At 39.4% G+C, this 27,860-nt stretch overlaps 2 protein-coding genes across 6 annotated transcripts in view; one reads left to right on the top strand and one right to left on the bottom strand.

Annotated features, from left to right (window-relative positions):
- The window catches only part of thap7 (THAP domain containing 7), a 21,619-nt gene extending 8,782 nt beyond the window's left edge, over positions 1-12,837 (bottom strand). For 2 of the 5 annotated variants that reach the window (XM_062047526.1, XM_062047528.1), the window contains exons 1-5: positions 12,781-12,837; positions 9,186-9,265; positions 8,253-8,390; positions 3,840-3,941; positions 2,741-3,772 (exon numbers count right to left, since the gene is read on the bottom strand). In XM_062047526.1, coding sequence (XP_061903510.1) covers positions 2,800-3,772; positions 3,840-3,941; positions 8,253-8,390; positions 9,186-9,265 — 1,293 coding nt within the window. In that variant the 5' untranslated portion in view covers positions 12,781-12,837 and the 3' untranslated portion in view covers positions 2,741-2,799. Of the gene's footprint in view, positions 1-2,434; positions 3,773-3,839; positions 3,942-8,252; positions 8,391-9,185; positions 9,266-9,350; positions 9,529-12,780 lie in introns of those variants that run through there. The other 3 variants (XM_062047527.1, XM_062047530.1, XM_062047529.1) reach the window with 3 other exon arrangements.
- On the top strand, positions 12,462-26,882 carry LOC133650374 (protein TMEPAI-like). The gene is made up of 4 exons (XM_062047531.1): positions 12,462-13,769; positions 18,036-18,178; positions 18,258-18,308; positions 25,957-26,882. The coding sequence occupies exons 1-4, from the start codon at positions 13,526-13,528 to the stop codon at positions 26,368-26,370; spliced, it is 852 nt and encodes a 283-aa protein (XP_061903515.1). The 5' UTR covers positions 12,462-13,525; the 3' UTR covers positions 26,371-26,882.
- Positions 26,883-27,860: the final 978 nt, after the last annotated feature.

Here is a 27,860-nt window from a genome sequence, read left to right as displayed (position 1 = left end):
TGACTTAGATGACCATAGTAACTAGTATATCATGCAAAAGTGCAGATTCCAACCATTGAAATACTTAATATAGTTCAAGACTTACGGTCACTTGAAAACATCACTGCACGTCATAATGGCAGCTATCGCATCCATCCATTTTTTACCGCTTGTCCCTTTTGGGGTCGCGGGGGGGCTGCTGGAGCCGCCTATCTCAGCTGCATTCGGGCAGAAGGCGGGGTACACCCTGGACAAGTCTCCACCTCATCACAGGGCCAACACAGATAGACAGACAACATTCACACTCACATTCACACACTAGGGCCAATTTAGTGTTCCCAATCAACCTATCCCCAGGTGCATGTTTTTAGAGGTGGGAGGAAGCCGGAGTACCCGGAGGGAACCCACGCGGTCACGGGGAGAACATGCAAAATCCACACAGAAAGATCCAGAGCCCGGGATTGAACTCAGGACTACTCACATGCACTAACCCCTGTTCCACCGTGCTGCCCATAATGGCAGCTACAGTTTCCATATTAAAGGCCTACTGAAATTAAATTTTTTTATTTAAACGGGGATAGCAGATCCATGCTATGTGTCATACTTGATCATTTCGCGATATTGCCATATTTTTGCTGAAAGGATTTAGTAGAGAACAACGACGATAAAATTCGCAACTTTTGGTCGCTGATAAAAAAAAAGCCTTGCCTATACCAGAAGTAGCGTGACGACACCGGAGGAAGGACTCCTCACATTTTCCTATTGTTTACAATGCAGCGAGAGAGATTCGGACCGAGAAAGCGACGATTACCCCATTCATTTGAGCGAGGATGAAAGATTCGTGGAAGAGGAAAGTGAGAGTGAAGGACTAGAGAGGCAGTGCAGGACGTATCTTTTTTCGCTCTGACCGTAACTTAAGTACAAGGGTTCATTGGATTCCACACTTTCTCCTTTTTCTATTGTGAAACACGGATTTGTATTTTAAACCACCTCGGATACTATATCCTCTTGAAAATGAGAGTCGAGAACGCGAAATGGACATTCACAGTGACTTTTATCTCCACGACAATATATCGGCGAAGCTCTTTAGCTACGGAGCTAACGTGATAGCATCGGGCTCAAATGCAGATAGAAACAAAAGAAATAAACCCCTGACTGGAAGGATAAACAGAAGATCAACAATACTATTAAACCATGGACATGTAAATACACGGTTAATAATTTCCAGTTTGGCGAAGCTTCACAATGCTGTTGCTAACGACGCCATTGAAGCTAACTTAGCTACGGGACGGCGGCGGCGGGCGTTGTAGCTTTCGACGACACTCCGACAACATATGAACGTCGCTCCTCATTTACTTCTCACACCCCTTCTCGAGCGACATCATTTACAATCAAGCGAAACACAACAAAAATGCAACAAAAACGGCCAAATATGAATGCGAAGGGTAAAAAAAACCCACCTACAATCTGATATATCACTTTTCTTGCAGAACTTTGTTGTGAACATCTCTTTCCGCGTCTGTCCCTGACACCCGCATTTCAGGCTGGCCGCTCTGGAAACACTCTCTGGAAACGCTCCCCACCCACACTCCTTAATAATTGGCGAAGCTTAACAATGCTGTTGCTAACGACGCCATTGAAGCTAACTTAGCTACGGGACGGCGGCGGCAGGCGTTGTAGCTTTCGACGACACCCCGACCGCCATCAGAGTCGGCAAGAAACATATATTTCCCCAAAGTTACGTACGTACGGGCAAGCGATCAAATGTTTGGAAGCCAAAGCTGTACTCACGGTAGCGCGTCAGCTATCCATCTCAAAGTCCTTCTGGTTGTGTTGCCGTAGTCCACCGCAAATACACCGATCGCACCTACAGCTTTCTTCTTTGCAGTCTCCAATGTTCATTAAACAAATTGCAAAAGATTCACCAACACAGATGTCCAGAATACTGTGGAATTTTGGAATGAAAACAGAGCTTTTTTGTATTGGATTCAATGGGTCTGAATACTTCCGTATCAACCATTGACGTCACGCGCATACGTCATCATATCTAGACGTTTTCAACCGGAAGTGTGGCGGGAAATTTAAAATTGCACTTTATAAGTTAACCCGGCCATATTGGCATGTGTTGCAATGTTAAGATTTCATCATTGATATATAAACTATCAGACTGCGTGGTCGGTAGTAGTGGGTTTCAGTAGGCCTTTAAAGATCAAAAACAATTATTTGGGAATGTCCGGCGAGCCAGATTGAAAAGCTTAACGGGCGAATTAAGGGCCCCCGGACCTTATTTTGTCCAGGTCTGTTCTAGGGCTTCCGACACAGAACCGAAGCCCCGGAGGAAGCTGCTTACCGTAAACCTCCTCATTGCTATGCTAAAAGGTAGCGTAGCGATGAGCTACTATCTACTAGCTGCCATTACAAGATCACTCAATGTTAAAAGACCACTGAATCTTACAAAGAGAACTGAATGTTAAAAAGGCTGGGCCAACAACTCTCCAATACTTTGTTCCTCACACAGAAGACACAAGCGATGTCGCCCTCCACTGTCGTCGTCATCATCATGCAGTTAATTCCAAAATGTAATATGTTATAATGACATAAGAATGTTTATGACTGCGTCTGTTAGGTTAATAATATCTAGCTCGGAGCAGGTCAGAGGCAGTATCGTGTGATTCATGTCCATGAGGAAGTGTTTCCTTCATCATATCATGACAGGAAGACATTTTACTGTATATAAAAAGTACAAAAAGCAACAAGGTACCTGTGTTTGTGTGGACTTGGTCTAAGTGTTTGATTCTATGTTAGAAGGTTTGGCAGATGTCAGTTGGCAAACTCGTTGCTGAGCTGCAGGTGAAAGCCCTCCAGGTGTTCTTTCAGTCTCTCCCTCACATCCTCACCCAGCTCCACCTGAGAGGAGTTGACGACCGTGTGATGCTGGCTTCCCGCTCTTCTCGTAGTTTCCATGTTCTCCACTTGCAAGTCTTGTTGAAGATCCACTTCTGACAGCAGGATGGCGCGGCTTGGCACCTCCTCTATCTGGAGATAGTTCTGGAGCTGGTCTTCGTCGGGGAAGGGGACCAGGATGAACTGAGTGTTGGCTTCGCCGCGCACCCACAACGGCGACTCACTCGATGCTTCGCAAAAATCAGGCAGAGCTTCTGCGCTTTGGGCCTCATGTGGGAAGACATGAGAGTTTGTCCCATTATGTTCGTCTGTGACATCCTCAGGAGTTCGCTCCAGCTTAAGTGTCATTTCAGCTGTTTTGTTTTTGGTCTTCATCACATCTTTATCAACTTTTGTGTGCTCCCCGCCTTGGACATGGCCCCTCCCGCAGTAACTGCACTTCCTCGTCTCAGCCGGTCCTCCTCGAGATGGTCTGGCCTCCAAGTTGCGCGACGCGACCAGCGCCTGCTTCTGCTGTTTGTCCTGCAGCCTCAGCAAGGCGTTCCTCAGTCGGTTCTCGCGGCGCCTCGCCGCGTGAAGTTGCCGGAGCGTTTTCTCCAAGTAGTCCACGGCCAGGTCGTAACGTCTCCTCCACACCAGGGGGCAGAGCTGAGCGTAGCTGTGCTCCTTGGGCAGGTAGAAGCCCGGACGAGGGGGCAGGCGGCGCATGTAGCGAGAAGGCGAGACGGAGCGGGATGGCGGCGAGGAGGTTTGCGTTTGCCGCTGCTCGCTTTCTGGTGTGCCTTGTGAAGATTCCGGTGTCTCCTCATTGGTCTCCTCGGCCTCCACTGACCTTTGAACTGTGGCTTCAGCTGCAGGCTTGTCGCTTGACATCTCACCTGAACTTTTTCTACACAGTAAAACACACAAAGTATTACAAGTTATAGTTGTTGTTTTGTTTATTCATCTTTATTTACCTTTCTTCTTGTTTCAGGATCTTCCCCAGCCATTTGTATTTGGTGGCAGAGGAGGAATCAAACAAAGTGGGAAATGCATCCTCTCGAAGTCTCCTGATTCCACTACAGGCACACAAAACAAACACATGACTGCTACACGATTTATTAACACTGCAATACACATATGCATATAAAATAATGCTATTCAGTAACAATATGAAATAGACCACGTAAACATTGTCAGTAGAGATGTCCGATAATTGCTTTTTTGCCGATAATCGATATTCCGATATTGTCCAACTCTTGATTACCGATTCCGATACCGATATATACAGTCGTGGAATTAACACATTATTATGCCTAATTTTGTTGTGATGCCCCGCGGATGCATTAAACAATGTAACAAGGTTTTCCAAAATGAATTAACTCAAGTTATGGAAAAAAATGCCAACATGGCACTGCCATATTTATTATTGAAGTCACAAAGTGCATTATTTTTTTTAACATGCCTCAAAACAGCAGCTTGGAATTTGGGACACGCTCTCCCTGAGAGAGCATGAGGAGGTTGAGGAGGTTGAGGTGGGCGGGGGCGGGGTTGAGGTGGGGGGGTAGGGGGTAGCGGGGGGTGTATATTGTAGCGTCCCGGAAGAGTTAGTGCTGCAAGGGGTTCTGGGTATTTGTTCTGTTGTGTTTATGTTGTGTTACGGTGCGGAAGTTCTCCCGAAATGTGTTTGTCATTCTTGTTTGGTGTGGGTTCACAGTGTGGCGCATATTTGTAACAGTGTTAAAGTTGTTTATACGGCGACCCTCAGTGTGACCTGTATGGCTGTTGACCAAGTATGCTTTGTATTCACTTGTGTGTGTGAAAATCCGTAGATATTATGTGACTGGGCTGGCACGCAAAGGAAGTGCCTTTAAGGTGTATTGGCACTCTGTACTTCTCCCTACGTCCGTGTACACAGCGGCGTTTTAAAAAGTCCTAAATTTTACTTTTTGAAACAGATACCGATAATTTTGAAACCGATACAGATAATTTCCAATATTACATTTTATATTATCGGACATCCCTAATTGTCACTGTAAAATAAATGATAAAAAGAACAGGAAGTGTCATATAAAAAAGCTGGCCCGAAATACTTCAACAATGAATAAAGCAAAATATGTTTGAGACCAAAAATCCCTCCAAATTCTCTACTCAATGTTACCATATCTGAGATTTTGTGTAGAAATATTGGGAAATAACTAAAAAAGTACACTTAATTCACTAACCGCGTTACAAAAAAAGTCAGTTTGGATAATACATAAAAGGCATGTTGAACTAAGATCCCAAATAACAAGTGCAAACTATAAAATCGCATACTTTTAGTGGGTGTGTTGCAGGTGATCTACTAAGACTGTGTATGCAATTGAAGTCCAGAAGTGGTGCAAACTGCCATTTAAATGGGGATTTTGTGTGTACTAAACAGCTGTCACCATGGAAACACTCATTTTCCCTCCACATTTATGTTACCATGCCCCTACCTGTGGCGTTTTGCTGCATGCTGTTTTTAGACATGCAGCATACAACTATGACATGTACCATTTTTTCTGGTCAATGCGATCGTCAACGGAAAACACGTCTTAGCATGCTGAAGGTGTGCTCTGGGAAATGCTGGCACTAACTGCGAGCTGGAATGTTCTAGACATAAGAAAATGCACATTGCAAGACTTTTTTTTGATATCTCTTTTTGCACAGACATTTTAAACGTGCTAAATATAGACATAAAACAGCGGTCGCAAAATTTGATAAATCACATTGACAGCACAGTTTTTATATTTGCATCTCCTCCTCCTAATGTGGGCGTTTTAATAATCAGCATACATTCTGCATATACATGAAGACAGACACGCTAAATGGATTGCACTCTGTATTTTGGTCATTTAAAAGAGACAACCCTCTCACCAAATTTCCTAAGTGGACTATTTGGGGAAGCACCTCAGTCATCTACCTTTTGTAAATCCAGAAAGATTCTTGAAGCATTCACTGCTTTGTGTAAAATACTAATTGTGTTTAATTGGAAAGCAACAATGCCTCTGCTGGATTTAATATGTTCTGTATTTTCTCAAATTGGAGACGATTAGGCTGACATTGAATGGTTGTGCCTTTCTGAGATATGTAGAAACTGATCTCCAAATGAACCCTGAGTGAATCACAATTGAAATGTGGGTGGTTGATGAGTCCTTTGTGTGCTTGTGGGTTGCTATGTCTCTCTAAGGTCATTCATAAATGCAGCTGTTTGTGGTTTTATGTTGACATCAGTCTAGGGTTTCTTACTTTATTTATTTGTTAATATTACTATTATATATTTTTTATCTATTTGTTTTTACTTGTCGGGAGAAAAACACAGAATTTCATGTTTGCTAGACAATTCATGTCATTTACATGTGTCTGAAAATCAATAAACAAATTATAAAGAGGCGATTGTCTGGCTCAAACTTAATAGATTGGCTTTGCGTGTGCTATCACGTTTGTGTGTATTTTAATACAAAAGTTTCGTAGATCACGCCAATGTCGTTAATAGAGAACATACAAACCCTTTATTTATTGAATCAAAATATTGCAATTCAATGATTTGGTGCATTTGCAAACAGCAAAAATGATGCACAAAGCAAACTATAACCTGTTACCCAAGACTGTACAACAATTCTTCTCAACAAAAGTGGAGAAATATAACCTTCAGTAAACGTCTAACTTAAAACATATGTATTCACGTACAGCACTTAACACCTTTAGTATATCTGTATGTGGAATTCAATTGAAGAAACTGTTCAAACTCAAAGTGTTTATAAAGTACAAGAAAGATGAATTCCTGATAAACTCTCTAACTTTAACGATACATTAAATAATCGTATTATGTGAATAACAACGGATAGTCGAACCTCGGATTCAGGAGGAACAGTGTGGTTTTCGTCCTGGTCATGGAACTGTGGATCAGCTCTATACTCTCGGCAGGATCCTTGAGGGTGCATGTGAGGTTAGTCTACATGTGCTTTATGGACTCGGAGAAGGCATTCGACCGTGTCCCCGCGGAAGTCCTGTGGGGAGTGCTCAGAGAGTATGGGGTAACGGACTGTCTGATTGTGGCAGTCCGCTCCCTGTATGATCAGTGTCAGAGTTTGGTCCGCATTACCGGCAGTAAGTCGGACCCGTTTCCAGTGAGGGTTGGACTCCGCCAAGGCTGCCCTTTGTCACCGATTCTGTTCATAACTTTTATGGACAGAATTTCTAGGCGCAGTCAAGGCGTTGAGGGGATCTGGTTTGGTGGCTGCGGGATTAGGTCTCTGCTTTTTGCAGATGATGTGGTCCTGATGGCTTCATCTGGCCAGGATCTTCAGCTCTCACTGGATCGGTTTGCAGCCGAGTGTGAAGCGAGTGGGATGAGAATCAGCACCTCCAAGTCCGAGTCCATGGTTCTCACCCGGAAAAGGGTGGAGTGCGATTTCCGGGTTGGGGAGGAGATCTTGCCCCAAGTGGAAGAGTTCAAGTACCTCAGACTCTTGTTCACGAGTGAGGGAAGAGTGGATCGTGAGATCGACAGGCGGATCGGTGCAGCGTCTTCAGTAATGCGGACGCTGTATCGATTCGTTATGGTGAAGAAGGAGCTGGGCCGGAAGGCAAAGCTCTCAATTTACCGGTCGATCTACGTTCCCATCCTCACATATGGTCATGAGCTTTGGGTTATGACCAAAAGGACAAGATCACGGGTACAAGCGGACAAAATGAGTTTCCACCATCGAGTGGCGGGGCTCTCCCTTAGAGATAGGGTGAGAAGCTCTGTCATCCGGGAGGAGCTCAAAGTAAAGCTGCTGCTCCTCCACATTGAGAGGAGCCAAATGAGGTGGTTCGGACATCTGGTCAGGATGCCACCCGAACGCCTCCCTAGGGAGGTGTTTAGGGCACGTCCGACCGGTAGGAGGCCACGGGGAAGACCCAGGACACGTTGGGAAGACTATCTCTCCCGGCTGGCCTGGGAACGCCTCGGGATCCCCCGGGAGGAGCTGGACGAAGTGGCTGGGGAGAGGGAAGTCTGGGCTTTCCTGTTTAGGCTGCTGCCCCCGCAACCCGACCTCGGAGAAGCGGAAGAAGATGGATGGATGGATGGATGGATGAATCACGACATATAGACAACTATCTATTCATGAGAATTTTTTTGACAGTTTATTTATTCAATTTGTCTTTGTTACAAATTGAGCACAGGAAGTGGACAAACGTGTCAGAAATGTCTATGAAATGAAAAAGGGGTGGGATTAAATAAGATCTGCTCCTTCCAAATCCCACTCCTTTTCTGACATGTTGTAATAACAAACTGTAAATATGGGATGTACCTTGTAATACTATCCATGTTCGAAATAAATTATATTTGTGGTTTTGACAATGATTTGGTTGTTACCGACCTGCAACTGGCCAGCTCAAAGCTCTCCGGGGTGAAGTGTTTGGAGCAAAAGTAGACAAAGTTGGTCTGAGGATCCCAGGAGTCGGCACGGTGGGAGTTGCTGATCCAAAGGTTTCGCCGTGAGGCCTCTTTAGGTATTCTGGACATCAAATTGAAACAATATTAAACAAAGTTAAATTGTCAAAAAAAATACAATTCTAGGACACAGTTGTGTCCTAATTATTTAATGTGTCGCATCTCCTATGCCAGGGATATTCAACTCATGTGTTTTGGGGGCCACATTTCCAGAATGGAACCTTGAGGAACACCACGAGTATTACTTAAGTGGAACAAACAACTACTGACTGCATCTGAAGTAAACAAACTACAGCAACACCTGAGTTACATAAATTACATTACGAAAAAAAAGTGTAACTGACAAAATGGAGAGGACTTAAAGGTGTGCCCTGAGGAACGCCTCAGTTACATAAACCACAAGTTTGGACCCCAGTGTTCTGTTTGCTAGCAAGATTAAAATATCAATGCAAGGATCTCCTAATGTGTCAAATTGAGCAATCTAGTGTTCTTAGGAATTTGCTGCAAAAATTAATGTCCTCCAAATTTTGAACTGAACTTGGGCCGTAAGTTCAGTTCAAAATTCTCAGTAAGACATGCTAGCATACATGAAATGCAGACTTTGTCTTAAGTTTCATCATCATTGAACAATTAGTCAGAGACTTCTGGACAATTAGGTTGACAAGTAAGACATTTTGCTTGATGCATGTTTTTCAACCAATCTTGCCTAAACATTACACACATGATCTTGTCAGTTCTAAATAATACTCTGAGATGCCCATCTTTGACCTCATCTTCTCCCTTCTGTGAACAGTGGGTAAGGACTATAACATGATGACTGTAAGTTACAGGGTTGAAATACTAAATACACAATGCTCACTTATGAAATGTGATACCAGCATTACGAGTCTCACGGTTGTCACGAGATTTGCAGCCCCCAGCAGAACAGTGTCTGGGCATCTGAAAGACACAAAGATATGAAAAGAAATCGTTTTTTATTAGCATCAATACAACACTCTCCAGTATGATGCCAATCTATTTGTACATTACTGCAAATCAGTGATCCTCAACAGGCGGACCGCGGTCCATGTCCGGACCCAGCGACGTGTCCGTCCGGACCCAGCACGAATTATAGTTAAAAAAAAAAAATTTAAAAAAATATTTTTTTTTTTTTTATAATTATAATTATTATAAAAAATATAATAATTGTATTTATCTTTGAGTTATCGCTAGCGCAAGTCAATGTTCTTTGCTGTTTTTAGTCAAATATCTCAACGTTTCGTTTACACTTCTCCATACTTGCCAACCTTGAGACCTCCAATATCGGGTGGGGGGGGGGGGGGGGGGGGCGTGGTTGGGGCGTGGTTAAGAGGAGAGTATATTTACAGCTAGAATTCACCAAATCAAGTATTTCATATATATATATATATATATAATATAAATATATATATATATATATATATGTATGAAATACTTGACTTTCAGTGAATTCTAGCTATATATATATTTTTTTTTAAAATATATTTTATTATACATATAAATAAAAGACATACTTGAATTTCAGTGTTCTGCAGGCTATCCAGTAGGTGGCAGTATTGTCCTGTTTAAGAGTGTCACAACATTGCTGTTTATGGCAGACGAAACTGCTTTACGGTAGACTAAACGTGACTGCTGTTGTTGTGTGTTGTTACCGCGCTGGGAGGACGTTAATGAAACTGCCTAACAATAAACCCACATAAGAAACCAAGAACTCTCTCTCCTTGTTGTGCACTCTACTCTCTAAAAGCCGTAGATGTTATGACGTCATTGGGCAGGCAAGCTGCTGGGAAAGCGGACGTGAGAATGGCTGTCCCCACTCAGGTCCGCATTGAGCTGGAGGGGGCGTGGCCTCCAGCTCCGGCTGAATACCGGGAGTTTGTCGGGAGAAAATCTCTGCCGGGAGGTTGTCGGGAGAGGCGCTGAATACCGGGATTCTCCCGCTAAAAACGGGAGGGTTGGCAAGTATGCACTTCTCCGTGTCTCACTCACTCCGTCTCTCTCTCTCTTTCTAGAGAGACGGAGTGAGAGCAAGAGAAGGCCACTCTGATTGGCTGCAGAATCAGCCAATCAGATATGGGTTGTCATCTCTATCACAACGACGCGCTGATAGGCTGTTACCACTTGGGTCATACGGCGCTCATGCCACATGCATGGAACCTTTCGCTGCAGGCACACAGTTGTCTCATATCGCTACTTCGCTAACTGTTCACTCGTCAGTCACTGAATGTGAATCAAATCACAATGGCATGCTCCAAGTTGGCTCAGGCTGGTCAACGAAAGGTGGACAGGGAAAACCGACGTTTCAAGGAAGAATGGACAGAGCAATATGTTTTCATCCTACCTACTGGCCATCACACCTTTTGTTTTTGTGCCAAAGTTCAAAGTCTTGGCTTCAACCCCAAGAGCCCAATTCTCCCATTGAGCAGCTGTGTTTTACACAATGGGGATGTACTGTACCAAGGTTATATTTGCACATGAATGAGATCTGTTGAGGTCATTTGTTTGCCAGGGATAGGAGGTTTGTGTTTAAAAGTATTTATTTTTTGTTAAAACTGAAAGTTGTATTTAAGTTCTTTTTTTTTTTTCAAAGAAAATCTTTCATGTATTTTATTGGATATTTATTTTATATTTGTTAATTTTAAGAAAATGTTAAACTACTACCTACCTCCTGCTACTATATAAGCTTGACCGATAATAAACGGACCCAGCCTGTTTCAAAACAACATTTGTGGACCTTCAAGATTTGTACTTGAGGACCCCTGCTGCAAATGTAATTAATAAAGTCTTGTAATGCACCTTTTGTGACTAGTGTGTGTCAGTGTTGAAGCAAAGATGATTTAGTGATCGTTGACAAGCAACATAAGAAGTCACTTGATTAATTATAACCCGGAAAAAATTATTGACGCAAAACCAAGATGTAAGTGTGAGGCATTTCAATCAAGTTTTCCCCATGACAGAATATTTATAATGTCAGTTTAAAGACACTAAACTGAAAGTTTTTAATGTTTGCTTGTTACTCAAAACACTGTTACTTTACTGTTCTTTGCACTTTAAAAACATATTGGTAGTAATACATTAAATTACAACACTTGAGTATTAGGTTTGTGTTTATTGACACACTGCAAAAAAGAGCTGTCAAAATATAAATTTCAGGAAAAAAAAAAAAAAAATTTACTGAACCTAACTAGTATAATAATACATAATAATTTTACTTGATAAGAAATCCTAAATTAAGAGTTGTACATTAAAAAATAGCAGATTTAAGATATAAATAGTATTCAATTCCGAAAACAAGAATTATTCAACCTGCAATACCTAAATTAAGCATCCTCGAGATGTTGCAGAGACCTTAAAAAAGATTTTCTATGGTGGGAAAACCAAAATATCTTACTTGAAGGGTTATTTTCTCAATTTATCTATTTTTAATAAGGAATGGAAAAATATAATTATTCATTCCAAAATTAAGATCAGTCATTGACTAAAAATAAATAAATAGCTCTTACAGCGAGGGAAATTAGAAATAAAATAGAAATAAATAAATAAAATAATGAATAAATACAACTTTAAATCTAATTTGCAGTGCAAGTGTCTTTATCCTGACATTAGTAGCACTTAATTTTCGGAACTAAGACATTTTTCCAAGTCATCTTTTTTACATTACTGCAATATGCACAGTGGCCTTAATACCGTGACATTTTGATAATATTACATCCCTAGTATCAAACCAATACCGATACTTTTTAAGAGAACATTTTCTTGATTGAATGATTGTGCCTTTTTTCTTTTGTTTGTCATGATTATAATCAGAGACGAAAACAATACAATCCTGTAATTGCATACGATTGCTTAAAGTGTAACTTATATTTCTTTAAAAAATAATAATTAAAAAAACAAGGAAAAAAATAGTATTGGCTCTTATTTAAATTATTTGGGGGTTGGTTGCCACAAAGCCCTCCAGTGTTCAGGGAGTTTGTAGAAATAACAAACCAGATTGTGTACAAAAAATAAACCGAAATACATCGATCTCATCACGATATTATCGCTCGTATCAGATATTGATAGTGCGGCTGGTATCGCTACTATACAGTATTTGGCTCTATCCGCCCACCTCCCACTAACGTCATAAAGTCGTCGTTGAATGCTACACGATACATTGACGCCATCTCGGCCTTAACCAGCGCCAGGCGTCGCACAAACGGAGGCGAATGAGTTGAAATTATAATCGAACTCTTAACTTCTCGTCGCTAACAGTGTTTACATCCTGAGGCTAACAAGCTAGCGAGCCATGCGAAACCGGAAGTAGCTAACATTGCTAACCAAATCGCTCCGAAATCTTCTAAACATACTATATGTCTGAGTTGTCGCGTCCCTTTCTAATCAAATAAGAGGGAAAGTTGACTATTTTGGTGGATTATTGAAAAAAATATATATATTACCCTGCGCCGAAGAGTTGACCTCAGGAAGATGGCTGCCAACTTCTTCCGCACACCTTCTTCCTGTTTGGCGTTTATTTATTTATTTTTTTGCGTATAAACTATATTTAAGACAAACTAAGCGAAGTTACAGAATGTGCTGCATTTAAAAGAATATAAATACAAGAAACAACACAACACGTCTATATTGTATCATTCTCCATTTATTCCGCACATTCCTCATATATAAGTTTGAATTCGGTGCAAAGCCATGATTTAGCTACACGAGATGTGCAAAATAATAATTAATTAAAAAAAATAATCATTAAAATAATAATTAATACAAATAAAAAAAGAATATTATTAATGAAAATTAAATTTAAAAAAATCCTAGTGAGTTCAAATATTCGCAAATAAATGCACTTATAGGTGTCATGATGTGTACCTAATGTAGTGACCATCACATGCATATTCGTATGCATAATTTTATTGTATTTCTTGTCTGCAGGTCACGGCCAGAAATGTTTTTTTTTTTTGGTTTTTTTTGCAGAGGCTGTCTGGAGGACGTGTCTGGCCCTCCCCTCCTCCATTGTCCCCCCTCCACACCAAGCGGTCCTCCCCCATGGAGTTGGGGGGTAGGCGGGCTGTAAATCAGACAGCCTGGCTCTAGACACACAACACTCGGATGCGAAGCACCGGAGAGTTGTTGTGAGGTATTTTTTCCTCCCCATGGATGTTTTTTTAGAAGTAAAATGAGGTATCCGGGCCCATGCACCACACGGAACTTCCCCGGGGCGGTGATGGAGGTATAGGCTGCATGTGGAGGCTCCGGGTGGCCGCACCTCCTCCACCTCCTCCCGTCCGTCCTCGGGCTGCCGGCGGCGGCGGCTCCCTGCACCGGCGTCCCGGTCGTCTCATGCGAAACACAGCGGCCCAATTGCGGAGCTCCGGGCCCACGTCATCCAATGGTTATTGCTTCTGCACCGGACCCCAGCCACAGGGCATGGATATATGTAAGTCGCATACCAAATCATACCTTCATGCATGTCACCCAAAGGGACATTTTTTTAAGCGCAAAAAAATAAAACTAAATAATAAGCATGTATGAATATTAGCGGTATTAAACCCGGGCCTTGGTGCATATTGAAGCAGGTATTGTGCAGTATTTTGGTCCCCCCCCCATCACCCCCTACCCCTTACACGTCTGGTCTCTGCATGGTGCATAAAAGTGCACCAGATAAAGTACACTAAGGTACCACTGCAATAGCAAAACTAATAGCAGTGCCAATTGAACCGGGTTTGTAGTTTGCGCCGCACAACTCCGATTGTCAATCAGAACTTGTCATTATTGTCTTAGGCGTGTCTGATAAAGTGTCCAGTCATATCTGTGTACGTATAATAGCTGTTTTCCTGATTGCTTATACTTATTTTTGGGAGGGGGTAGTGTCAACTTCAGGATCACATGCAAATTGGGGAAACCCGCTTAGAGGGGTCAGGGGTCATGCACTGGAGTAAAACCAATGCGGAATGACCTCGGTGCATGCAGGATGCGGCAGGAACGGGCAGCTGATATTCTCACAGGCGTGCAGTATTACTGCAGTATTTTTACCCTGCATCTCTTGGCCAAATGGTGTGCATGAGACAGCTGGGCTGCAAAGATCCTTTTATTTTCCTCCATTTTTCTATGTCGGAAAAAGATCAAGTATCGCTCTTTTTGTAGGAGTTTCTCGCGCAAATCATATGCGTATCGTAATCCGTCAATTTGATCGTCAGAATCATGCCAAGTGTCGTTAGGTGAAGAAGTAAATGGTGTTTTAAAATGTGTTAAATGTAAGAATGGCTGCACATGCAGGGAAGAAGGAGGCAAACAAAAACATCGGATTGATTTGCGATGCACCAGACTCCTCATTAAAGCCGGCTGCTGTCTGGGGTCGCTCCTCCTCGGGGGTCAAGGGTGAAAGGTGAAGGTCTGTCAGTCAGGGTCTGCGTCTGAGTCTTTGTCTCTCCCTCGCTCCCGTATTTCTCTTTGTTCACACGCTGCATATACTATATATTCAACGCAGACTCTTGCTTGTCTCTGCATTGCCTCTCTATCTTTTCATGTTTAGGGGTAGTCATAAATGTTATATTTATTAATAATCAAGTGGGCTACAATTTCATTAATTCAAGGAATAACAGTCACAAAGCTATAAATATTCAAATATGTATTTCTTTGGACTATAAACATTGAAGTGTACTCACTCTCTTCTCTAAGTGTATGTAGCGTATTGTTTTCTCAAAACCCACAGAAAATAAGTTTTAATTTCCAATTCTGACTTGGTCTAATTTGTAGAAACATTACTAATAATAGAAATACAATATACATCTGATTTGTATGGTAAGAGCTTATATTGCAGAAACACTATTACTATACTATAGTAAAAAAATATACGTGAGATATTACACTCTGATTTTTAGTGCAAGAGGTTACTTTGCATAAATATTACTATATTAATTAAAAATACATATGATATTATACTCAGATTTTTATTGTAAGAGTTTATATTGCAGAAACAGCAATAATAATATTAATAGAAATAGAATAACAGCAATAACACATACATATAATTTGTATTGCAAGAGCTACTACCACTACTGTTACGACTACTACTAATAATAATAGCAAGATAATATACATATGATATTATACATTGATTTGGATTGCAAAAGCTTATATTGCAAAAACACTACTACTACAGTACCATTACTAACAATAATACAAATCAGAGCAATGAAATATACATATACTCCGATTTGTATTGCAAGAGCTTATATTACTAACGCTATCATCACTATTACAACTGTACTACTAACGATATTAATAATAATAACTATGAAACATACATATAATATGATTGCAAGAGCTTCTATTGCATAAATACTACTATCATAATAATAAAGTATACATAAGACATTAAACTCTAATTTTTTATGCAAGAGCTTTTTATGTTGCAGAAATACTAGTACTACTCCTACTTGTATTATGTATGCTTGTTTTTAATACATTAACTTGCATACACAATACTATTGTTGTTGCTATCACTTCTATTATTAATAACAACAATACTATTTACGTATGATATACCCGGATTTGTATTGCAAGAGTTTGTATTGCATAAATAGTTCTGCAGTAGTAGAATATATATATGATATTATACTCTCATTTGTATTGCAAGCAATTATGTTGCATTACTCTTACTACTTATATTAAAACGTACATATAATATTACACTTGCATACACAATATTTTTGTTACTGTTATTAGCAGTACTATTACTACCAGTGATATTCATAATAACAATACAATTTTGGCATGATATTATACGTGGGTTTGTATTGCACGTATTGTATTGCATAAGTACTGCTGTAATAATAAAATATACAAATGCTTGTATACAGTTATTTGTATTACAAGAGCTTGTATTGCATAGCACCACGACTACTTTTAATAATGATAATAACAATACAACTAATAATGATACAAAATATAAATAAAATCTTGTATATATAATATGTGCTTCTGCTTATATTGCAGAAACACAACTACTACCTCTGCTAATAACTATACAAATAATAATAATACCAATAAAATATAGTACATAATATGTGCTTCTGTTTATGTTGCAGAAACACTACTGCTACTATCTATATTAAAATGTACATATTTACATATTACACGTGCATACACAATACTATTGGTACTGCTACTACCACTCATACTAATGATACAATTTACATGTGATATTATACTTTGATTTGTATTGCATGAGCTTGTATTGCACGGTTGCAACTAAGTGTAATGATAAAATATACAGTACATATGATACTTTACTACTGTATGATTTGTATTGCAAGAGATTATGTTTCAGAAGCACTACTACTACTACTTGTATTAAAAACTACATATACTATTACACTTGCATACACTATACTATTGCTACTGCCATTTCTAGTACTACTAATAATAATATTAATGCAATCTACGTAGGATATTACACTCGGATATGTATTGCAAGAGCTTGTTTTGCATACATTTTTTACAGTATGATAATAAAATATACATAATATATTATACTCTCATTTGTATTGCAAGACCTTGTTTTGCTTAAGTAGTACTACAGTGTAATAATAGACAATATATATTATCCTATACTCGAATTTGTATTGCAAAAGCTTGCTTTGCATAAATACTACTACAGTCAGTGTAATAATAAAATATACATATTATATTATACTCTCATTTCAATTACAAGAAGTTGTGTTGCAGAAGCAATACTACTACTTTTACTGCTGTTACTACTTCTAGTATTGATCAAATATGAATCATATATTATTTGTTTCACAATAGCCTGTGTTTCTAATAAAACAAAAGAAAAATATTTGTTTTAAACTGAAACAATGTCAAATTCAATTGTACATATATTTAATGTGTACAATGGTAAGGCTTTTGATTTAAAAAAAAAATGCTTTATTTAACAAAACCATTTTAATGCTTTATAAATTAATAAAAAACACAAGTATCTCAGAAAAAGCAATGCATTTTGTATAAAACATTTTTTTTTTTTGGAATATTAGATTGGGATTAGAGCTAATGAGGCAGACAGATGGCGTCTGATCTGCTCCACCTCGCCACATCCGTCTCTCTCTCTCTCTCTCTCTCTCTCTCTTGTGACTGGGCCTCCATGATTAAACACCGCGTGTCTGCGTATGATGTCTAGACGTGTCTGGCTAATAAATGATCTCCCCAAAAACCAGACCGCACGTCTCGACCCAACAACTCAGCCCCCGGCCCCCTACTTTTTACTTATAATTAAATCACTGCCTGTTTTAAATGAAGCAAATTGCATCAAAGGAGCCAGATTGCACACGGGAGATGAACTGATTAGCTGGGAGACTAATTGAAGCACTCACTCCTCTATATAGAACCCTTTAGAGATGCATGCTGCAGTGTATGCATCCATACATACATCACACATCTTCAAGGGCTGTAACCAAAAATAATGGCGGTATAGAGACATATTGTTTACCCTTTTTTTCCCCGAATTAATGAGATGCGTATTGTTTTCTAGTAGACACAATGTAAGTCATAGTTGGAGTATAAGCCAAAGATGTTGCAGTGTTACCATGGCGACCTGAACATCACTGCACGCGTTGTGCTACTTTGGTTTCTAATATCCTCAGCTTGTGGTCTGCAAATCTTTATAGTGCGTGTATGTGTGTGTGTTTGTGTGTGTGTGCAGCTGAACTGGAGTTGGTTCAGATAATAATTATCCTGCTGGCGATGACCGCCACGGTGGTCGTGTTGGTCTGCCTCCTCATCTACTACCGCCTCTTCGCCCTGTCTCTCTTAGGCAGGCTCGGCGACACGCAGGACACGCAACGGGTAAGATGACTATTTTTTTTATTTATTTTTTTTATTTGATGTGGTGTAACACCTGCTATATGTGTTCTATTTGTGTCAGGATGCCAACGGGTGGTCAAACAGTGTGCTGACTCAACATGGCAACAGCGAAGTGAGTAAAGGTTTTGGTTTCTCTATAAATGTTTGCCTTTTTAAGTGGTTTTATGATATATTTTCAGCCACTTTTGACCTATTTGTACAACCTACTTATAGCATCTTAATAATATTATAGAAATTAACTAAGGTATACTTCCGGTCAGGGTTTTATGCCGACGATTCTGACACCAATCAACCATGTATTAACTGTACATTTTTCAATGTATATCTGTATGGTGAGTGCTATTTCGAGTGTAACAATATCAACTGAGGGTGCACCAAAAAATCGATTCACAGCCACATCGCGATTCATGTTCATTCCGATTCTAAATTGATTCATAATTTAATCAATTTAAAAAAGATTTTTTTAAATTTTTTTTAAATGAAGCAGTCAGAAGCAGATTGTTCAATCCAGGGGTCCCCAAACTTTTTGACTGCACTGGGTTAAAACAATTTGGCCGGGGGCTGGGCTGTATATACCGTATTTTTCGGAGTATAAGTCGCACCGGAGTATAAGTCGCACCTGCCGAAAATGCATAATAAAGAAGTCAAAAAACATATATAAGTCGCACTGGAGCCCGGCCAAACTATGAAAAAAACTGCGACTTATAGTCCGAAAAATACAGTATATTTATATATACACATACAGTATATTCCTCACGCACTAATTGACTGAAAGCGTGTGCACTTGCCGCATTTGACGGACTTGATGTCACGTTATCGATGGGAAAATGCATTTTTAGACAATATGATTTGCCTGAGCAGCTAGGAGACACCGAGAGTAACAAGTGGTAGAAAATGGTTTAGAAAGGACTGATTCTTAAAGGCCTACTGAAATTAAATTTTCCTATTTAAACGGGGATAGCAGATCCATTCTCTGTGTCATACTTGATCATTTCGCGATATTGCCATATTTTTGCTGAAAGGATTTAGTAGAGAACATCGACGATAAAGTTTGCAACTTTTGGTCGCTGATAAAAAAAGCCTTGCCTGTACCGGAAGTAGCGTGACGTCACAGGTTGTGGAGCGCCTCACATCTGCACATTGTCTACAATCATGGCCACCAGCAGCGAGAGCGATTTGGACCGAGAAAGCGACGATTACCCCATTAATTTGAGCGAGGATGAAAGATTTGTGGATGAGGAAAGTGAGAGTGAAGGATTAGAGGGCAGTGGAAGCGATTCAGATAGGGAAGATGCTGTGAGAGGCGGGTGGGACCTGATATTCAGCTGGGAATGACTAAAACAGTAAATAAACACAAGACATATATATACTCTATTAGCCACAACACAACCAGGCTTATATTTAATATGCCACAAATTAATCCGCATAACAAACATCTCCCCCCTCCCGTCCATATAACCCACCAATACAACTCAAACACCCGCACAACACACTCAATCCCACAGCCCAAAGTACCGCTCACCTCCGTAACGTTCATACAGCACATATATTTCCCCAAAGTTACGTACGTGACATGCACATAGCGACACGCACGTACGGGCAAGCGATCAAATGTTTGGAAGCCAAAGCTGCGTACTCACGGTAGCGCGTCTGCTATCCAACTCAAAGTCCTCCTGGTTGTGTTGCTGCAGCCAGCCGCTAATACACCGATCCCACCTACAACTTTCTTCTTTGCTGTCTTCATTGTTCATTAAACAAATTGCAAAAGATTCACCAACACAGATGTCCAGAATACTGTGGAATTTTGCGATGAAAACAGACGACTTATTAGCTGGCCACAATGGTGTCCCAATATGGCCGCACAATCCGTGACATCACGCGCAAACGTCATCATACCGAGACGTTTTCAGCAGAATATTTCACGGGAAATTTAAAATTGCACTTTACTAATCTAACCCGGCCGTATTGGCATGTGTTGCAATGTTAAGATTTCATCATTGATATATAAACTATCAGAATGCGTAGTAGTGGGTTTCAGTAGGCCTTTAAAAAATAATAATAAAAAATAATAATAATAATAATTTTTTTTTAAACTTGGTACTTCCTGCGGGCCGGATTTTGGACGCTTGCAGGCTGGATCCGGCCCGCGGGCCTTAGTTTGGGAACCCCTGGTTTAACCTGTAACCTGTTTTGAAAAAGTTTTATTATAACTATTATACCAAATAATACATTGTGAGAATCGGTTTAAATCGGTCGCCATTACCAATGAATGCCTTTTAAAGCCAATCACAAACACCGATTCCCTCTGGCTGACTCTATTTATTTTTATCATTCCCCCGGCTGACAAGCGGCTAGCAGCTAGTTGCGTATCTCCACAGTCCACACACAGTGTGAAGCCGCTCCTCTATGCTAATAATTATCACTTCCATTAAGGCAAATAAACTGCATTTCTTAGTACCGTATCTTAAGTATCATTATCAAGGAGGACGGGGCTAAACATGTTAATAGCTACGATAGCGTTGAAAAACACTAAGAAATAAGTGCTTACTAAAGTTAAAGAAGTGTAGATGTTAGCATGTTACAGCAGAAATCGGTAACAGTATTGGTTGATATAAGATATAAGATTTTCTTCATCCTGTTCCTTCTCAAGCATAGGTGTATAAATATGTGTTTTGTTGTTAGAGTTTAATTGTCTGTTGATCAAAAATGCACATCAATGAAGGAGATGAATAAAAAATGAATGAATTAATCTCACTCGGAGACAGTGTTCTGAAAATGACTTTTAAAAAGTAATTAATTATAGATACTCGTTACTTTACCAAAAAAGTAATTGAATTACTAACAGACTTACTCTTTAATAAATGTAATACATTACTGGGTAAAGTAATGTATACATTACTTTTTAAAAAAAACTTTAAATATCTGGCATATGCATTTGAGAGATGTTTATTTTTAAGAGCACAGTGTGTGGAGTCTGTGCTTTTAAAAGGCGGGGCCTGTTGCCTAGTGACGTGTGACGTCATCGAGGGTTTCAACGGCGCTGTGTTTTTTAGCTTCACCAGTTAGCTACACCAGTTAACAGCCCACTTTGTCGGCTTTGACGCCAGCCCTTTTCAATCTTTTCACCGGATTGTGCTTAATAAAGATATTGAATGTGCTTCCGTGGCTGTCATATCTTCTTGTCAACAAACGGGGTATTGTTTGGATGGCAAGTTTGTCACTTCAATCATTGATTTGTTGTTCATTATTCCCATTTTGATGGTGCCTCTTCCTATTTGATATCGAGTTCATTTTAGTGCGGTGCTGCTTGTTGCTTTCACGAGTAAAAAGATATTTGCTTGCTGCACTTATGACGTTGTCTTGTTGTCGACATAAAACCACATCAAAAGTAGCGCACCAGGTTACATCAAACTATCGCTAATGGTGTTGTAACGGACCTAAAAGTAATTAATTAGATTACTTGCTACTAGTTAACGCCGTTAGTATATAACGCCGTTATTAGGAACACTGCTCGGAGACGATCAGTGTCGAAATCGGCAGCAAAAAACCTTGATGGGAACATTATTTATAACATACACTACCGTTCAAAAGTTTGGGGTCACATTGAAATGTCCTTATTTTTGAAGGAAAAGCACTGTACTTTTCAATGAAGATAACTTTAAACTAGTCTTAACTTTAAAGAAATACACTCTATACATTGCTATTGTGGTAAATGACTATTCTAGCTGCAAATGTCTGGTTTTTGGTGCAATATCTACATAGGTGTATAGAGGCCCATTTCCAGCAACTATCACTCCAGTGTTCTAATGGTACAATGTGTTTGCTCATTGGCTCAGAAGGCTAATTGATGATTAGAAAACCCTTGTGCAATCATGTTCACACATCTGAAAACAGTTTAGCTCGTTACAGAAGCTACAAAATTGACCTTCCTTTGAGCAGATTGAGTTTCTGGAGCATCACATTTGTGGGGTCAATTAAACGCTCAAAGTGGCCAGAAAAAGAGAACTTTCATCTGAAACTCGACAGTCTATTCTTGTTCTTAGAAATGAAGGCTATTCCACAAAATTGTTTGGGTGACCCCAAACTTTTGAACGGTAGTGTAATTTATATGCTAAATTAGTAGTCTGTTTAATTTGAACGTCAGAAAATAAAACCCAGCAACGTTGCAAAATAGTTGCACTTGTAAATTGAGACAATGTTGATGTCCAACGTTGGACCCACGTTGTTGGTCTGGAAATCACCAAAGTTCAATGGTCAAATCAACGTGACAACCTGACATTGCATAAATGTCGTCAAAGAGCATGTTGTTTCAACTTTGTATTTGTGTTGGACAATATTGGTTGGCAAATGACCAAAATTCAATGGTCAAATCAATGTCAGAACCCAAAATTGATCTAACATTGTCAACTTTGGATCGGTGGGTACCCTCAGGTTGCTGGTTCGATCTCCAGCTTCTGCCATTCTAGTCACGCTCGTTGTATCCTTGGGAAAGACACTTCACCCTTGCTCCTGATGGGTTGTGGTTAGGGCCTTGCATGGCAGCTCCCGCCATCAGCGCGTGAATGTGGAAATACTGTCAAAACGCTTTGAGTACCTTGAAGGTAGAAAAGTGGCATACAAGTATATAAACAGCATGTTGTTTCAACGTTATGTTTGAGTTGCTCAACAAGTTCTCAACGTTGTTTTAATGTCTCGTGCCTGCTGGGAAAGGTGTTTGTATTTTTAAATTTTTACAAAAATGTGCATGTGTTCAATTCTTTTTTTTTTTTTTTTTTTTTTTCAATTCTTAAGTGCAATTTAAGCACCGGCACCGTTTGTCACATACAGATTTGGTATCAGTATTGGTTTAACTGTAAACGGTACCTAACACTAGCCATGACACATGTGCATGTCATTTCTAGATATTCAGATATTATGTGATTGGGCCGGCACGCAAAGGCAGTGCCTTCAAGGTTTATTGGCGCTCTGTACTTCTCCCTACGTCCGTGTACCACTCCGTACAGCAGCGTTTTAAAAAGTCTGAAGTTTGAAACCGATACCGATAATTTCCGATATCACATTTTAAAGCATTTATCGGCCGATAATATCGGCAGTCCGATATTATCGGACATCTCTAATCTGATTGTATAGTTTATGCTTCACAAATTAAAAGAATGGAACAATTTGAAGTGCATCTATGCAATAAAAAAAAAAAGAAACAGATTTATTCAAGAAGGTAGCTAAGGAAATAGAGAATGCAGGTTTCCTTCGGACTCAATAAGAAATACGAGTCAGATGGAAGCAAACGAAGCAGGTACAATACAGGGCAAAAGTTTGGACACACCTTCTCCTCATTCAATGCATTTTCTTTATTTTCATGACTATTTACATTGTAGATTGTCACTGAAGGCATCAAAACTATGAATGAACACATGTGGAGTTATGTACTTAACAAAAAAAGGTGAAATAACTGAAAACATGTTTTATATTCTAGTTTCTTCAAAATAGCCACCCTTTGCTCTGATTACTTTTTCGCACACTCTTGGCATTCTCTCGATGAGCTTCAAGAGGTAGTCACCTGAAATGGTTCTCACTTCACATGTGTTGATTAGTGGAATTGCTTGCTTTATCAATGGGGTTGGGACCATCAGTTGTGTTGTGAATGAGGTGTGTCCAAACTTTTGGCTTGTACTGTATATATACAGTATATATACAGAATATATATATATAATTATTTATGTATTTTTATTTGTACTTCCTTTTTGGTTTCATTATTCTGAAAGGTAGTAGTTTAAGCGTACACACGTTAGGTATGGTCGTACAATTTTGTACTCACAATTTTTCCTGATTTTTATTGTAGTTTTATTTGTACATTTTATATCCATTAATGCATTTTAATATGACCTATTATTTGTGTATTTTTTTCTATATTGTTAAAATGCTAGACATTTTTTTGGCAAGGGGAAATTCTAACTAGTAATGTCACTGCCAGAGCATGGAAATATGGCAAAAAATACAATTATAGCCAATATTTTAGAATAATTCCAACTAATAGAGTAATATTTGTGTAAATTAAATTATTCTGAGTTTCCTGACACTCTTGTGTCCATAATAAAAATGAAAAAAAACCCAATAACGAACAAGTTTTTTAAGCGACTCTTTGAAAGAAACGGCTCCTTAAGATCCGCTCCCTTCAAAGAGCCATAAAACCCATTTCTAAGACTCCGACTGGTGTGCTCGCTGGCAAATTTTTAATGATACTGGCAAGTTTTGTGCAAATAAAAACATGCATTTAGGTAGATAAATTAGTATTAATAGACAATGTATTATTAATATTTTACTAGTCATGTTCAGATTTGTATTTACTATAAATAATCACAATGAACAATAAACAAAAAGACTACATTACCAACTACAATTCAATTCAATCCAATATGTTCAATAGTCTAGTGTTTATATTCCAGATAATGTCCAAAGTCGATATGAAAATATAAAATTATATAAGTTTACAGGTGCAAGGGGGAAAGAAAATGGAAAAGTGTTCAATTCAAAACTGTTATACCGCTTCGACATTCAATGAAAAAGTAAACAAAATAAATGAGGCAAAACTATGGAAAAATAAATGTTTTTTTAACTATTGTAAAGGAAGGAAAAGTTGGGCTACAAGATACACTTAAATAGTACGGTTGGTTTAGAAATAAGGCCAAAAATCTGTCACGATGACAGCGTTTGAAGATTTGCTAAATTAACAAATATCTCAATGGGCTTTTGAATTGAGTTATCGTAATGAACTAGAACCTTTACAAAAACCATGTTGACTCACTGCTGAATATAAGTTTAACAGAAACAAAGAATATCATTTTATCCATGAGGTAATTCAGTCCATCAAGTCCACCAGTCGTTGTGGCCCCAAATGCCAGGGTATGACACTCTGACAATAAAATTGAGTTTGTGTCAAAATATTCTGGGGGTTTTTCAAAGTTGATTTTAGTTATGCAAGTAAATTAAATTCAAGTAAATTAACTGTGATTAATCCAGATTATTCAGAATTTAGGTGCGATTAATCTTATCTATTTAGTATATATATATATATATACACTACCGTTCAAAAGTTTGGGGTCACATTGAAATGTCCTTATTTTTGAAGGAAAAGCACTGTACTTTTCAATGAAAATAACTTTAAACTAGTCTTAACTTTAAAGAAATACACTCTATACATTGCTAATGTGGTAAATGACTATTCTAGCTGCAAATGTCTGGTTTTTGGTGCAATATCTACATAGGTGTATAGAGGCCCATTTCCAGCAACTATCACTCCAGTGTTCTAATGGTACAATGTGTTTGTTCATTGGCTCAGAAGGCTAATTGATGATTTGAAAACCCTTGTGCAATCATGTTCACACATCTGAAAACAGTTTAGCTCGTTACAGAAGCTACAAAACTGACCTTCCTTTGAGCAGATTGAGTTTCTGGAGCATCACATTTGTGGGGTCAATTAAATGCTCAAAGTGGCCAGAAAAAGAGAACTTTCATCTGAAACTCGACAGTCCATTCTTGTTCTTAGAAATGAAGGCTATTCCACAAAATTGTTTGGGTGACCCCAAACTTTTGAACGGTAGTGTATATATATATATATTTTTTTCTTTTTCTTTAAGCTTTCCTGTGCAGTCACATGGGCAAATTATAAATGTGATTAAAAAAAGTAATCGTCACTCTTGTCACATTCTTGACATAAGAAAATAGATGAAAAAGTCTTATCATTTCATCATCTCTGTTCTCAGGCAATCCTCCAAACCCCGGCGGCCTTCATGCAGCGGCCCCTGTGTGGCTTCCAGCCCACCTACCCGTACATTCCGCGGGAGGCGGTGGACCTGCCCCCCATCATCTGCTTACCAGACGGGGAAGAGCACAAGGGCCCGCACGGCTTCCAGCGCCGCACCCCGGAGCAGCAGCTGGAGTTGAGCCGCTCCTGCATCCGCGCTCCTCCCAACCGGAGCGTCCTGAGAAGCGACACGGCAGACGGTTACATACACAGCACAAGCGTGGAGGGGCTGCCGGAGCAACCCCCTCCCTCTTACAGTGTGACTATGGAGGGCGGACTACAGAAAGGTCCTAAAAGATTACAAACAAGTTGGCATCCCGGAAGGAGCCTGACATCCACTGAAACTGTTCTTCATAACTCCTCCGTCACTTGAGAGACTTTTCTATCAGATATTTTCTATTAGGTGCTAAAATATCTCCTTCTGTTCGTGTCTATTTTTATAAGCTTCTCCATTTGTGACAAACTCTGTCGGCCCCCATGGGAATGTACACTAGAATGCAAGCTGACGTTGCACTTGAAAGCGGAAAGGCTTCCGCTTTTTTTAATTGTTTTCCATGTGAGAAGAGCTGCTACTGTAAAGTCGGTGCTTTTTGCTTCAGCCTGGCATATACTTGATCACGTTAACGCCCGAGGCAAGTCTCCGTTTTTTTGTTTTATCATTCGTGGCGCGCGGACGCCGCCGTCCCAAGCACTTTTGCCTCTGAATAAACAAAAAGACAGGAAGGCGGAGGAGGACTCCGTATAAGCCATGCACAGCAATACTCGAGCAGCTGAGCTAAATCGAAGCTACAACTATAGACGAAATATCCTTGTCGTTTACATTTTCATGTTATTTAACAAATATTTTGTATTTAAAATGTGTAGCGGTTTACAATAAAGGACTGAAACTGATGGAGTGTTTTATTTTTTTTAGAGATGTCCGATAAATGTTTTAAAATGTAATATCGGAAATTATCGGTAACGTTTTTTTTTTGTTATCGGTATCGTTTTTTTTTATTTTTTTTTTTAAATAATTAAATCAACATAAAAAAACACAAGATACACTTACAATTAGTGCACCAACCCAAAAAACCTTCCTCTCCCATTTACACTCATTCACACAAAAGGGTTGTTTCCTTCTGTTATTAATATTCTGGTTCCTACATTATATATCAATATATATCAATACAGTCTGCAAGGGATACAGTCCGTAAGCACACATGATTGTGCGTGCTGCTGGTCCACTAATAGTACTAACCTTTAACAGTTAATTTTACTCATTTTCATTAATTACTAGTTTCTATGTAACTGTTTTTATATTGTTTTACTTTCTTTTTTATTCAAGAAAATGTTTTTAATTTATTTATCTTATTTTATTTTATGAATTTTTTTTTAAAAAGGACCTTATTTTCACCATACCTGGTTGTCCAAATTAGCATAATAATGTGTTAATTCCACGACTGTATACATCGGAATCGGTTGATATCGGTATCGGTTGATATCGGTATCGGTAATTAAAGAGTTGGACAATATCGGATATCGGCAAAAAGCCATTATAGGACATCCCTAATTTTTTTCGTTACTTTGATGACGTTTTACTCGACAAAAGTGCACGTCAAAAACATACTAAAGTAATGTTACCATCCATCCATCCATTTTCTACCGCTTATTCCCTTAGGGGTCGCGGGGGTGCTGGAGCCTATCTCAGCTACAATCGGGCGGAAGGCGGGGTACACCCTGGACAAGTCGCCACCTCATCACAGGGCCAACACAGTAATGTAAAGTTACCAAAAAAAGTAATTGATTTGAAAAGGAATCAGAGCAGCTCCTACGTACTGCAAAAAGGGAAAAGGTGGCACAAGTTTCAAACCGAGGTATGAATTG

The sequence above is a fragment of the Entelurus aequoreus genome, linkage group LG05 (assembly GCF_033978785.1).
Source record: "Entelurus aequoreus isolate RoL-2023_Sb linkage group LG05, RoL_Eaeq_v1.1, whole genome shotgun sequence".
Lineage (NCBI taxonomy): Eukaryota > Metazoa > Chordata > Actinopteri > Syngnathiformes > Syngnathidae > Entelurus > Entelurus aequoreus.
This window is presented reverse-complemented; position numbering and strand designations above follow the sequence as displayed.

What these genes read in the sequence shown, in the direction of transcription:
- LOC133650374 (XM_062047531.1), top strand. Translation starts at nt 13,526, where the DNA reads ATGCACCACACGGAACTTCCCCGGGGCGGTGATGGAGGTATAGGCTGC. An exon ending in GCCACAGGGCATGGATATAT is followed by an intron (nt 13,770 to 18,035) that starts GTAAGTCGCATA and finishes GTGTGTGTGCAG; the next exon opens with CTGAACTGGAGTTGGTTCAG. An exon ending in CTCAACATGGCAACAGCGAA is followed by an intron (nt 18,309 to 25,956) that starts GTGAGTAAAGGT and finishes CTCTGTTCTCAG; the next exon opens with GCAATCCTCCAAACCCCGGC.